Source organism: Melozone crissalis, unplaced genomic scaffold (genome assembly GCF_028551555.1).
Source record: "Melozone crissalis strain CALT ecotype California unplaced genomic scaffold, PUWL_Pcris_2 ptg000106l_1, whole genome shotgun sequence".
Lineage (NCBI taxonomy): Eukaryota > Metazoa > Chordata > Aves > Passeriformes > Passerellidae > Melozone > Melozone crissalis.
This window is the reverse complement of record NW_026535883.1, coordinates 4,383,996-4,398,801: the sequence shown is the minus strand read 5'-3', so window position 1 is coordinate 4,398,801 and position 14,806 is coordinate 4,383,996. Positions and strand designations below refer to the sequence as shown.

Here is a 14,806-nt window from a genome sequence, read left to right as displayed (position 1 = left end):
CAAGGTTTTAAAGGGAAGGGGTGGAGATGGGAAGGGTGCCCAGCTAACCAATAAGAAAATCTGAGGGGAGGTACATAACATAACTGACATGTGGACATAACAAATAAACATAAAGCAAAGGAGGGGCCCTGGGACACCAGCCAACCACGACCCCCAGAGAGAGGAAAGTTCTAGAAAGCTGGGAGGAGTGGGGGGTGATTGACTGGGCCCAGGGAGGAGGAAAAACTTACTTATAAGGTGGTATAGGGGAGGAGAAGTTACATAACATAGAAGATTGGTAGCTGAGGGGGAAGGGGATAACCATGGCAACTTAACTGTCAGGGCTACAGTGGCGGGAAAACTGTGAGGGGAGGAACCATTTAACACAGAACAAAGGGGGAGCATATATAAAATTGGGGAGAAAACTGGGGAACTTAAAAAACACATCACAACACCATTGGAAGAACCAACATGGATTTCAATGCCTGTGAAGCATGAAAATGAACTCCACTTCTCCAGAATCTGGGGTGAATGTTGCAGCACCCAGACTGAAAAGGGCACTGAGTCCCCTGACCTGCTGAGCACAGCCAGGGGTCTGCATGATGATCATAGGCAAAAAAGGGACAGAAGAACCCAGATCCTGAAGCCTGACACTGATCAAACAGGGATCAGTCTCAATATCACAATGCTCTCCACTGCAAAAAAAACCATCTCCGTTGTTTGTGTCACCCAGCACAGCCCCCTCAAATCAACATTCAAATAGTCAAGAATGACACTGGCCCTGGTTAAGGGGATACCCAGCACATTTACATCCCTGCACCTGCCCTGTGCCCACAGCAGCGGCACCAAAATCCCTGGAGTGCCTTCAGCTTAGGCATGGAATCCTGCTCCTCCATTTCACATCTGAAATTACAAGTCATGGATGTGAGGATGTTCACTCCTATGTTCAGCATTCAGGTAGAAAAGGGCTTGTGCCATGACACCCCTACCCACAGCACAAGGCAGAGAGCTTGAGTAAGTTGGTTTTGAGTAGGAAATGGGCCTGTCCTAGAAAGTAGTCAGCCCTTTAAGCTCAGCAACATACTTTTCTCTAAACAAATCAAAGTAGGAATCTATTCATAAGAGACAACATTGCAGAGGAAAAAGTACAGAGATCTTTTCCTGTTTAGAGAAGAAGGGCCCCAGAGCACTAGTCCTTCACCTAACATAAATGAATGTTCTTTAACACTTTCCTTTAGGAAGGATTGTTTCTGACACCTAAGTTGAACAGGACATACTGCTAGCAAAATAAGCATGTCTCAAGATACAGCATGTCAAGGCTGTTTTCACGGGCAAGCAAAGAGAGTCAAAACACAGGACAAAGACAATATTTCTACATGTTAGGCAGTGGATGTGAGAAAGGAAGCAAAAAAAGTGAAGCAAATGCAGAGCTGTCTGAGAAACACTTGGGTTTTAGTACCCTTAACTTTCAAATAACTCAAGAACCTAAAGCAGGTGTCTAAAGATAAGTTATTCTGAGAACATATGTTTGCTTTCCTAGATATATATATAGGGGGTCTCTAGGATGCCTTTTAGGCACTGTGCTAGGCTCTAAGGTCTCCCTGGAGCTCTCTCTTCTCCAGGCTGAACAGCCCCAGCTCTCAGCCTGTCTCCACAGCAGAGGGACTCCAGCACCAGTTGCATTTTGTCCTCTCTGGAGGGCAGTGGAGGCCCATTATTCCATTGGCTGCAGTTCTGGGAAAAACTTGATGATGGGAAAAGCTGCTGCTCTTCCACTCTGGGAAGTACTGCAGGTGCCTTTTGGTCTCTTACTCCACATTGTATGAAGTGCCCAAAATTGCTGTGCATCAGTATTCCCACACCCAAGGGCAGATCCACCCTGGATTCCTAGACACAGGCACTACCTGGTGTCACTAAATGCAGATAATACCTTTTCTTAATCTGCTTCCATTGGTTTTAACTCCACTGTAACACAGAGAAACTCAGACAAAGAAATGTACTGCAATGTATGTCCTACAAAAACAAATGTCTCTTGAGCTGGAAAAACTGTCATATCAAACTGGCACCAAGCACATATTTATACAAAAAATACCCATGAAGCTTCCTAAATTTTAGGTGTCTATTTACTTTTGCAGGGCTTGAAATCGCCACAAGACTCAACTTGTCACATACCTACAGGTTCACAAACCCAGCTTTCAGATCTGAAATACACAGCAGAGAAAAACGACAGCAGTTGCTCTGCTTTAAAAGTATTATAAATACTTGTAACTCTAGATAGAAAAAATAATAAGTGTACATTAAAAATAGAAGCATATATAAACATATCTTTGTGAATGAAAGAGCAGAAGATGGTTAGCGAAATTCCCTGACTGGAGTAATTTTGGCAAAGGTCACATAAAGATAATATTTCATTAGATAAACTGATAATGCTGAGACAAAGAAGCAGGCTTTTGGACATTCAGGACATTGTTCAGGTACCACTGGAAAATTTTATTGTGTGTTATAATGTAATATGAAATGTTGTCAACTTGGAGCTCAGGGCCAGTAAAACAGGACAGATACATTTGATTTAAAAAGGAATTTACTATTTATTTTTAGTCCTGTATAATTCAAAATTTAAAATAGTGTTTAAAATCAGATGGCAGCAAAGATTATGCCCTGAACTACTTTACGTAGAAAATATCTACAGATTCCCTTGGCCTGTACTGAGGTCAGACTAGTAGGAAGAGAAAAGACACAAAGGGTAGAGTAGACCAATATGAATGTTTTTCAGAATATGATTCCATGAGTTAATTACTCATCTCACTGCCTGGATGTGCTTTCCTCATTGCAAACCCCACTCTGAGAGATCAACATTGGTGAAAAAGGGACAGAGGAACCCAGATCCTGAAGCCTGACACTGATCAAACAGGAAAAAGCAAAAACATCACAACACTCCCCACCACAGAAAAACATCTCCGCTCCTTGTGACACCCAGCACAGTCCCCCCAAATCAACATTCAAATAGTCAAGAGTGGCCCCGGGTAAGGGGATACCCAGCACATTTACATCCCTGCACCTGCCCTGTGCCCACAGCAGCAGCACCAAAATCCCCCCCAGCAGCAGCAGCAGCAGCTCTATAAAGCTCCTCTTGCCATCCCTGACACTCCACCAAGAGCAGCCACTGACCTGCCTCAGGCTCTGCTGCCACAGCCCCCTTAGCCAGCACAGCTCTGCTCCCCAGCTCACACCATGGAAGCTTGTCATCCCGCACAGCAATCCAATGTCACTGCATACGGGGCCACAACTATGGCCATCATCACCCTGGAGGCACTTGCTGGCATGGGGATCAATGCTTTCATCGTTTGTGTGCTTTGCATTGCATGGGTCAAAAAGAAAACCTGGAATTCTAATGAGAAGATCTTGCTGCTGCTGGGATGCTCCAGGATTTGCCTTTCATGCTTCGCATGGGTATACCAGTTCATTTCCATAATTTATCCCAACATCCTTCATGTTCAAATCATACTTCAACTACTTGCTTCTTTTGCAGCTGTTTTTAATTATTCCAACTTGTGGGTCTCAGCCTGTCTTTGTGCTTTCTACTGCATAAAAATTGCCAATTTCAGGAACAGCTTCTTCATCTACCTGAAAGGAAAAGTTGACAGGATGGTGCCCTGGCTCTTGTTGGGGTCAGAGATTGTAGCCTTGGCTATGGGCATTGTTGTCTATGACATCCATGAAACTCTGAAGAGGAACAACATCACTGCCACCAGCCAAGGAAATTTTTGGGAAGTAACTATCAGAAAGGATAAATATCTTTTGTTTTCCTGTTTTCTTTCTGGCCTTGTGTTTGCTCTTCCATTCCTGGTAGTCATCTGTTCTGCTGTTTTCCTTCTCTTTTCTCTCTGGAGACACAAGCGCACAATGCAGACAAGCTCCATGAAGGACCTCAGCATGGATGCCCACATCAGAGCCATGAAATCTGTCCTCTCCTTCTTAGTGATGTACAGCATCAACTTTGTATGTTTGATCTTGATAATAATTTATGCCATGAAGAAAGAAAATATCATCACACTCCTTATTTACATATATCTGTTTGCTTTTCCAGGTATTCATTCCCTTATTCTGATTTTCAGTAATCCCAAGCTGGAAAAAGCAATGCTGAAAATCCTCTCCTATGTGAAGTGTGAGTTTTTCACCAAGTAGGAACTGTGATAACAGCCAGAGCCCATGTAAAATGTTGATCTTTTACTGTAGTAAAAAACTAATTTTATTTCTGATGCAGGACCCCAGGCAGTGTAGATGATACTGATGTTCACTCTTCAACATCCAAGCTAGGGAAAACTTAATTTGTATCTTTTGAGCTTTATTAGTTTGAGCTAAATATATCATTTTAATGCAGCATTATTATGATATTTAGATTTAAGTAAACTTTGAGTCATATTTGTGTCATTAACAAAGTAATTTAGCCCTGTTGGTAGGAATAATGCCTCAGCCCCTGTGTGGTGAAGGGATTAATGTGGGCATGAGAGTCTGCTGGTGAGGTGATGGATCATCAGGCAGAGCCCCTTTCCCTCTGCCTGGGCCCAATGGAAGAGGGAGTGATGCTAATTGAGTGTTCAACCCCTGTCCAAGACTCACAGCCTTTGCAATCCCAACCCTGGCTATCCCTCATCTCCACAGCAGCTGGCTGCCCACCCCCATTCACCATGGCAGCAAGGAGGTATTTTGACTGCAGCCTCACCTGCATTTCTCCCAAAAGGATCAATTTGGCATTTCAAATCCTCCCTGGCAGAGGATGGGAATATGACCCCACTGTGCAGACAGGACAACAGGATTGCTTTGCTCTCCTCCCCAAGGCAGGGAACACCTCTTGGTTAAGATTTGCTCTTTTGATTTTGTCAGATTGAACCCTGCTGAAATTCTGTTCATAGGCCTACCTGGTAGTAAATTTGAGCGTAATAAATTACCCATTGCCCTTCCTTATTTGCTTCTTTTGTCATAAATATTTTTAGAGGTAGTCCAGTGCGTATATTTAATAGTGGCAATTCCCAATTTGTATTTCTTCAATAAAATGCTGAGCTGTGATTCTGTGACTCTGAAAGTTCTTATAGATTATGACAGGACTTACATGTTGAATTTGCCATAATCAGAAATTCAACTGAGATGCACCCATGCCTTTTGATCACTCAGGACAAGCAAAGGCTTTATTTTCTGTCAAATTTCTACACTCTAAATGGAATAGAAAACAGTGCAAGACAGGAACACAAACTGGCTGTAAAAAATGGAATAACAGTTGTGCCAAGCAGCCACAAATGTTTTGGTATTCACAGAAGGGATTGGCTGCAATGAAGAGGTTTCTCTCTATTTTGGTTTACCTTTCCTTCTGCTGAGGCCCTGTGCTGTGGCACATATTATGGGCTGTATGAGTGCCTGGCAGTGGCTGATAGCTGAGTGTGAACACGCTGAGCCCTGTCACTCCCCAGAGGTGGTCACTGAGCCACAAAGAGCGAGGCAGGAACGGCCCCGGGGAGCTCAGGGGCTGCAGAGCCCCCTGCCCACTGCAGCCCTGCGTGTCCTCTGTGCCCCACTGCCTGCAAGGACAGGATTGCCTGCTCTGTGGGACTGCTCTCCTGGCCTGCTCTCACCTGGAGATGAGCTTGGCTTTTCCCACTGCACTCTGGCTCACTTACAGCCCCAGGAAGGTGGGTTTTGTGCAAGGTGCAGCGTGGAATGAAGCCACAGCTTCATCTCACAGTGACCCACAGGCAGATGTACATGGTGCCTGGTCCAGGAGCTGCAGCTGGGGGCCTGTGGGGTCTCAACCAGGTGAGGTCAAGGCTGTCCCATGCTGGGAAAAACCAATTCCAGGCACTCCAATGGTCCAAACACTGGAAACTGCTCTTCTCATCAGCGACCATTGTGTCTTCTCTGGTAAAAGAGAAGTCCTGAAGGACTGCAGGACATGGGAGGCAGCCATGCTGGAGCAGGAGAAAAATGAAGGAGACAACTTTTTATGAACTGCCAACTACATTCCCTGTCCTCCTGTGCTCCTGAGGAGAGGAGCTGCTAGAGAATGTCTGAATGAGTTAAATCAAGCCTGAGAATATTGGGGTTGAAGATCAAATATTCTAGTTGTGTGCATGTTCTACATCATCCTACTCTGTTTTCAATAGGCAATAAATTAAACTGATTTTCCCTGTCTCAAGTCTGTTTTGTCTGGGAGAATAACTGGGGAGTGATTCCCCTCTCTTCATCTTGACTCATGAGCAGTTCCATCTTTTTTCCCACCCCTGTGCTACTCCAGACTGAGAGTCCAGGAGTGACTGAGGGGGGCTCTGAGAGGTGCCCAAGGACAACTCCCCATGAGAGTGAAATTTGAAATAGTTCCAGTGGGGAGGAACACAATCAGTGCAGACAGCTCAGGGAGCAGCTGCAATGGGAGGGTGTGGGATCTCAGCCTCTCAGAATTGGGGTGCAGGGTGAACAAGACCACCCCTGGGGGGCTCGGGAGTCCTGGAATGTTGCCAGAAATGTCTGGTGGCTGAACTTTGATCCTACAGGGGAGATGACATCAGTATGAGGATAGGAGGATTTCACCGGGGTGAATGGTGAAGGGACAAGTTAATTGGAGTGTGAGATACAGGGTTTAAGATTTCTGTACAGGGGGGTCTAGAGAAGTAAGATGGAGGAATTGGGGCGTGCCCTTCTCCTTCTTCCTCTAGACCTCCATCTTCTGTGGTGATGTTGGCACTCCGGGATTGGACCTTACTAGGGGAACACTGGTTAATAAGGGTAGAGGGTATTGGAGAAAAATGATAAATATTGTATACGTAACTCCAAGTATAAAGATAGGTGACCGCCCCAGGGGCTCTCAGTGTGTGCCCATGGCTGACTGCTGAGCAGAACTCTGTCAGGCCAAGAGAAAATCTTTTAGATAAGCAATTAATAAACACCGAGACCGAGAACAGATCTGAAGTTTCTTCTCGTTCTTTCGAACCCGGGCAGCCCAAGGCCATCTTTGGGCTTTTTCCAGACCATCTAAACAGCCCAAAATCCGACAGGAGGGAGCTGCAGGCTGTGGGGAATGCTGGAAGTCCCAACCATGGTGCCAGGCCTTGCACAGCAAAGGGCACAGGGACCTGTGGCACCAGCCAGCTGACTGGACACTCAAGACACCCCAGTCATCATGTGCACAGACAGGAAGGACACAAAATCCCAGGGATCCAATAGTTTGGCTTACCTCCTCAGAGGCACCCAGCTTGAGCTGCTTCTGTGCTAGTGTGCCATGACTAAAGTGCTTGAAAGATCCAGAGGCCTGAGACTCCACTATGGGAAAGCCGGTGCCAAGCTGGAGAGGAAACCTGGTCTGGCTGTGAGCGTGGTGTGTGCAGGGAGTGGAGTGGGGCAACTGCCCACGGTGAAGGGGCTTTGGTGCCTGCAGTGACAGTCTCTGGTGCTGGGGCGTGACTGTCAGAGGCCTCCTGGGTGGTGAGACAGGAAAGTTTCCTTGACACCAGCATGAACAGAGCAGAACCTGAACTGGTCATTTCTTTTACCAGCTCACGCTCAGAGGGTCATTTTACCTGACACCCAGAGCCAGGTGTGCATTTCTCATCTCACCTGCAAAAAGCTTCCTCCCTGCTTCTGAACTGAGAGATGCAAACATTTAGGCCAGAGCAACCTCTCAACCACTGATTCTAGCAGGCTGCCTCACCAAACTACCCAAATCTCCTTAGACAGCAACTGCCCAGAAACAAGCAAACAAATAATTAAAGGTACTCGATAAAATGTCAATCCATCTTCGGGAGCATGGAAGCATTTGGAGTTGAATTTATATTTTCATAACAAGTTTATAACACCTGCCCTGAGGAGGTTTCATTTTGCTTTCCAGGATTGCCATCCTGAAACACCTGGGCCTTCTGCTCATTGAAGTCCAGTTATGGATGGAACATATCCCAGCAGTGAGGAGCAAGGAATATTGTGAGAAACATTCCTGAAGGACAGGGCAAGGAAGGGAGGGGATAGGTTGCGCCGTGGGCTGGAGAAAGAATTCCCCTGCAGCCTTTGAAAAGCACCATGGTGAGGCAAGCGTGCCCTGCAGCCCATGGAGGTCTGTGGTGGAAAGGTGAGGCACCTGCAGCCCCAGGAGAACCCCACAGCACAATCAATGGGCTGGGTGTATCCTGAGGGATGGCAGCCCCTGCAGAGGCCACGCTGGAATCAGCTCATGCTGAAGGACTGCAGGCCAAGGGTGGGACCATTGCTAGAGCAGGGGAAGAGTGCAAGGACAGAGTGGAGGAGACACCTTGTTATGAGCTGACTGCAACCCCCATTCCCCATCCCTGATGTAGGGGAAAGATGTAGAGAACCTGGGAAAGAGGCGTCAAACTGATCTGAGGAAGAAGGGGAAGGTGGAGGCAGCAGGTTCAAATCCTCTCCTTGTTTCTTATCAGCCTACAATATTTCCCATAGTCAATAAAGAATTTGATTTTGTTCTCCTCAAGACTCTTCTGTTCATGACATTACCTGGTGATTGATCTCCCTGTCTTTATCTCAGTCCATGAGGTTTTCCATCTTATTTTCCACCCCGGCCCCAACTGTAGGTGAGAGTCAAGGAGCAGCTGGGTGGGAAAGTGACAGCTGCACAAGGTCCACCCATCACAGCAGGTGAGACATGAAATATCTCCAGTAAGAACACAGCAAAACCACTTTGAACTGATCATTTCTGTCACCAGCAGCTCATGTCCAAAGGCAGATTGTAAGCAGCTGTGCTGGCCCTATGAAAGGCCTTGAAAAAACAGAAACAGCCACACATCCCCTTTTTCACTGCTGCTGCTCTTGCACTTCATGCTTTAACCTGAAAGCCACAGTTGATTACACAAAAAAAGCCCTGGAAGATCCATCTCATTCCCTACATGCAGTGCAGCATCCATCCCTTCCAACCGCACATCCCACAAGATTCAGCAGGGAAAATGGACTACCTTGCACATGTTACCACACAAAACACCAAAATCCCAGTGAACCATGCTGGCTTCATTTCTTCCATTTCCCCATGAAACCCCTGAGAATGTGACAGCCATCACAGAATCCCGCTCCTGTGCACCAGACCCACTCAGCTGGCACTGCAGGGGACAGGGTGTCCAGCAGCACAGCCACCCTGCACAGCCCATGGGCACAGATGCAGGATGTGCCCAGCCTGGAGAAGCTGGCACAGGAGAGGTGCCATAACTTAATGGGAATGGCTGCCCAGTGCTGGAAGAGAATGGAAAACCGCTCTGGGTCACATTCCAAGTCTGTATGGTGGCCAATGAATGCAAGTAGGAGCATGTGATATGAATATTCATGTAACATCCTGCTGGCTGTTCTATCCCACAGAAAACATGGCTGTCATCATTTGGAAGAGAGAAAATGCTGGGGGTTCGTTTCCTGTAGCCATAGAGCTCTTGCTTGGGCTTTCATTTTTCCTGCTTCTACCACAGCATGAGATGAGATCTCCTTGGTTGCTGTGGTCCTGATGTGCAAGGCCAAATGGGACAGGTCCTGTACTACCCCAAAGGGCACGGGCAGTCCATGCCCCACAGAGCTTAACACAACTTGCCTGGGAAAAACCTCACAGCTTTCAGGGTCTAAATTCATTTGGAAGTTTTAGGGCACTGCAGTGTGGGGGAAACTCAGCATGGTGCCATCTTTGAAAGCCTTCACTTTCCCAAGCAGATGAGATGGGAAGCCTGGCACAGTGACTTGTCTGATTTTTACCCTTTTACGTCATATGCACCAAATAAAACTTATTATAAATACCACATTTACTTCCTGTGTCTCCCATCACCTGCCCCAATATGTGTCTCATCATTTTCTCTTAAGGCAATGCCATTGGAAAAACCAACCTGGATTTCGATGCCTATGAGGCATCAAAATGAACTCCACTTCTCCAGCATGTGGGCTGAAGGTTGCAGCACCCAGACTCTCAGACTGAAAAGAACAACAAGTCCCCTGACCTGCTGAGCACAGCCAGGGCTCTGCATGATCACCATAGGCAAAATAGGGACAGAAGAACCCAGATCCTGAAGCCTGACACTGATCAAAAGGGATCAGTATCAAAATCACAGTACTCTGCATCACAGAAAAACATCTCCGCTGTTTGTGACATCCCGCACAGCCCCCCCAAACCAACATTCAAATAGTCAAGAGTGGCCCCAGGTAAGGGGATACCCAGCACATTTACATCCCTGCACCTGCCCTGTGCCCACAGCAGCAGCACCAAAATCCCCCCCAGCAGCAGCAGCAGCAGCAGCTCTATAAAGCTCCTCTTGCCATCCCTGACACTCCACCAAGAGCAGCCACTGACCTGCCTCAGGCTCTGCTGCCACAGCGCCCTTGGCCAGCACAGTTCAGCTCCCCAGCTCACACCATGGAAGCTTCTCAACCTCCACAGCAATCCAATGTCACTGCATATGGAGCCACAGCTGTGGCCATCATCACCCTGGAGGCATTTGCTGGCATGTGGATAAATGCTTTCATTGTTTGTGTGCTTTGCATTGCCTGGGTCCAAAAGAAAACCCTGAACTCTAATGAGAAGATCTTGCTGCTGCTGGGATGCTCCAGGATTTGCCTATTATGCTTCTCTTGTGTATACAACTGCATCACAGTAATTTATCCCAACTACTTTTATGTTTACCCCATACTTCAACTCCTTGCATTACTTGCAAACTATTTTTATTATTCCAACTTGTGGGTCTCAGCCTGTCTTTGTGGTTTCTACTGCATAAAAATTGCCAATTTCAGGAACAGCTTCTTCATCTACCTGAAAGGAAAAATTGACCGGATGGTGCCCTGGCTCTTGTTGGGGTCAGAGATTGTAGCCCTGGCTATGGGCATCCTTTTCTATGACATCAATGAAACCCTGCTGAAGAACAACATCACATCCACCTGCCAAGAAAACTTTTGGGAAGTAACTATCAGAAAGGATAAAAATCTCTTCTCATCTTTTTTTCTCATTGGCTTTGGATATGCTGTCTCATTCCTTGCAGTCATCTTTTCTGCTGTTTTCCTTCTGTTTTCTCTCTGGAGACACAAGCGCACGATGCAGACAAGCTCCATGAAGGACCTCAGCATGGATGCCTACATCAGAGCCATGAAATCTGTCCTCTCCTTCTTAGTGATGTACAGCATCAACTTTGTATGTTTGCTGTTCACAATAATTTATGCCTTGAAAAATGAAAATATGATGACACTCCTTATTACCATATATTTGTATGCTTTTCCAGGTGTTCATTCTCTTATTCTGATTTTCAGTAATCCCAAGCTGGAAAAGGCACTGCTGAAAATTCTCCCCTGTGTGAAGTGTGAGTTTTTCATCAAGTAGGATCCTTAATTAAAGCTGCAGTCCATGTAAAATGTTGATCTTTTACTGCAGAGAACAAGTAATTGAATTTCTGATGCAACTCTCCAGGGAGGGTAGAGGATTCTGATGTTCACTCTTCAACATCCAAGTTGAAGAGTTCATTCATATCTTTTGAGATAAATTATTATGAGCTAAATACATTATAATAATTTCTAGATTTAGTTAAATCTTTGAGATATATTTTTGTTATTAACAAAATAATTTGGCCCTGATGGTAGGAATGATGCCTAAGCCCCTGTGTGGTGAAGGGATTAATGTGGGCATGAGAGTCTGCTGGTGAGGTGATGGATCATCAGGCAGAGCCCCTTTCCCTCTGCCTGGGCCCAGTGGAAGAGGGAGTGATGCTAATTGAGTGTTCAGCCCCTGCCCAAGACTCACAGCCTTTGCAATCCCAACCCTGGCTATCCCTCATCTCCACAGCAGCTGGCTGCCCACCCCCATTCACCATGGCAGCAAGGAGGTATTTTGACTGCAGCCTCACCTGCATTTCTCCCAAAAGGATCCATTTTGCATTTCAAATCCTCCCTGGCAGAGGATGGGAATATGACCCCACTGTGCAGACAGGACAACAGGATTGCTTTGCTCTCCTCCCCAAGGCAGGGAACACCTCTTGGTTAAGATTTGCTCTTTTGATTTTCTCAGAGTGAACAATGGTGAAATTCTGTCCATAGGCTCACCTGGTGGTGAAATTGAGCTTAATGAATTACCCATTGTGCTTCCTTATTTGCTTCTCTTTTCATAAATATATTTAGACCTAGTCCAGTGCGTGTATTTAATAGTGGCGATTCCCAATTTGTATTTCTACAATAAAATGCATGAGTTGTGATTCTGTGACTCTGAAAGTTCTTATTGAACATGACAAGACTTACATGTTGAATTTCCCAGAATCAGAAATTAAACTGAACTGCACCTGGGCCTTTTCCTCTCTGAGGACCAGATAGGGCTTTATTTCCTGTCAAATATCTACACTCTAAATGGAACAGAAAAATGTGCAAGACTGGAACACAAACTGGATGCAAAAAATGGAATAACATTACTGCAAACCGGCCACAAACGTTTTGGTATTCAGAGAATGAATTGGCTGCAATGAAGAGGTTTCTCTCTATTTTGGTTTAGCTTTCCTTCTGCATGGCCCTGTGCTGTGGCACATATTATGGTCTGTATGAGTGCCTGGCAGTGGCTGATAGCTGAGTGTGAACACGCTGAGCCCTGTCACTCCCCAGAGGTGGTCACTGAGCCACAAAGAGCGAGGCAGGAACGGCCCCGGGGAGCTCAGGGGCTGCAGAGCCCCCTGCCCACTGCAGCCCTGCGTGTCCTCTGTGCCCCACTGCCTGCAAGGAAGGATTGCCTGCTCTGTGGGACTGCTCTCCTGGCCTGCTCTCACCTGGAGATGAGCTTGGCTTTTCCCACTGCACTCTGGCTCAGTGAAACATCCAGACAACAGGCTTTGCTCTCAATTGGGGAAACAGCTTGAGGAGTCAGGAGGGGAGAAGACAACTTGTTAAGAGCTGACTGCAGCCCCTATTTGACTTGCTCCTCTGCTGCTGTTAGGGAGGAGCTGGGGATGGAGGAAGGAGGTTGAGCCTCAGATGAAAGGGGTATGGGGGGAGTGTGATCAAGTTTTCCATTTCCTCCTCATTATCCTGCTATATTTTCTTTTTTTAAATAAATTAAGTTCATTTTCCTGGTGTCAAATGCATTGTGTCCATGATAGTAACTGGTGAGTGATCTCCCTGCCATTATTTCGAACCCTGAGGATTCTCACCGTGTTTTTCACTCCTGCCCTTCCTGTGGGTTCGAGAGAAGGAAGAGCTCACTGGAGTTCTGGCTTCTCCCTGAGGGCAACCCATCACAGCAGGTGAAACATGAAATAGTGCCCACAAATACAAAGCAGAACCTGAATTGGTCACTTCTACCAGCAGCTCAGGTCCAGAGGCAGATTGTAAGCACCTCTCCTGAACATACCTCCCTATGAAAGGCCTTCAAAAAATAGAAGCAGCCACACATCCCTTCTTCCCCTCTGGCTGCTGCTCATGCACTTCAACCTTTAACCTGATAAACCTGATCACTTACACAGGAAAACTCTGGAAGATCCATCTCATTCCCTACATCTATTGCAACATTTACCCGTCCCAACCTCATATGCCACAAGACTCAGCAGGCAAAATCCAGCACCCTGCAGATGTCACCACACAAAACACCACAGCCCCACAGAACCACAGATGAATCCCTCCTTCCATTTCCCCATGAAACCCCTGAGAATGTGACAGCCAGCACAGAATCCCGCTCCTGTGCACCAGCCCCACTCAGCTGGCACTGCAGGGGACAGGGTGTCCAGCAGCACAGCCACCCTGCACAGCCCATGGGCACAGATGCAGGATGTGCCCAGCCTGGAGAAGCTGACACATGACAGGTGCCAGAACTCAATGGGAATGGCTGCCCAGTGCTGGAAGAGAATGGAAAACCGCTCTGGGTCACATTCCAAGTCTGTATGGTGGCCAATGAATGCAAGTAGGAGCATGTGATATGAATATTCATGTAACATCCTGCTGGCTGTTCTATCCCACAGAAAACATGGCTGTCATCATTTGGAAGAGAGAAAATGCTGGGGGTTCGTTTCCTGTAGCCATAGAGCTCTTGCTTGGGCTTTCATTTTTCCTGCTTCTACCACAGCATGAGATGAGATCTCCTTGGTTGCTGTGGTCCTGATGTGCAAGGCCAAATGGGACAGGTCCTGTACTACCCCAAAGGGCACGGGCAGTCCATGCCCCACAGAGCTTAACACAACTTGCCTGGGAAAAACCTCACAGCTTTCAGGGTCTAAATTCATTTGGAAACTTTAGGGCACAGTAGTGTCGAGGAAACTCAGCATGGTGCCATCTTTGAAAGCCTTCACTTTCCCAAGCAGATGAGATGGGAAGCCTGGCACAGTGACTTGTCTGATTTTTACCCTTTTACGTCATATGCACCAAATAAAACTTATTATAAATACCACGTTTGCTTCCTGTGTCTCCCATCACCTGCCCCAATATGTGTCTCATCATTTTCTCTTAAGGCAATGCCATTGGAAAAACCAACCTGGATTTCGATGCCTATGAGGCATCAAAATGAACTCCACTTCTCCAGCATGTGGGCTGAAGGTTCAGACTGAAAAGAACAACAAGTCCCCTGACCTGCTGAGCACAGCCAGGGCTCTGCATGATGATCATAGGCAAAATAGGGACAGAAGAACCCAGATCCTGAAGCCTGACACTGATCAAACAGGGATCAGTATTAAAATCAAAACATTCTCCATCACAGAAAAACATCTACGATGTTTGTGGAGCACAGCCCCCCCAAACCAACATTCAAATAGTTGAGAGTGGCCCCGGGTCACAGACTACTCTCCTGGCCTGGTCTCACCTGGAGATGAGCTTGGCTTTTCCCACTGCACTCTGGCTCACT

At 46.7% G+C, this 14,806-nt stretch overlaps 2 protein-coding genes across 2 annotated transcripts; both read left to right on the top strand.

Moving 5' to 3' along the window:
• The first annotated feature begins 3,210 nt into the window (after positions 1-3,210).
• LOC128947502 (taste receptor type 2 member 7-like) lies at positions 3,211-4,164 on the top strand. The gene has a single exon (XM_054291777.1). The coding sequence runs from the start codon at positions 3,211-3,213 to the stop codon at positions 4,162-4,164; it is 954 nt and encodes a 317-aa protein (XP_054147752.1).
• A 6,205-nt stretch (positions 4,165-10,369) lies between these two features.
• LOC128947503 (taste receptor type 2 member 9-like) lies at positions 10,370-11,323 on the top strand. The gene has a single exon (XM_054291778.1). The coding sequence runs from the start codon at positions 10,370-10,372 to the stop codon at positions 11,321-11,323; it is 954 nt and encodes a 317-aa protein (XP_054147753.1).
• Positions 11,324-14,806: the final 3,483 nt, after the last annotated feature.

What these genes read in the sequence shown, in the direction of transcription:
- LOC128947503 (XM_054291778.1), top strand. Translation starts at nt 10,370, where the DNA reads ATGGAAGCTTCTCAACCTCCACAGCAATCCAATGTCACTGCATATGGA.
- LOC128947502 (XM_054291777.1), top strand. Translation starts at nt 3,211, where the DNA reads ATGGAAGCTTGTCATCCCGCACAGCAATCCAATGTCACTGCATACGGG.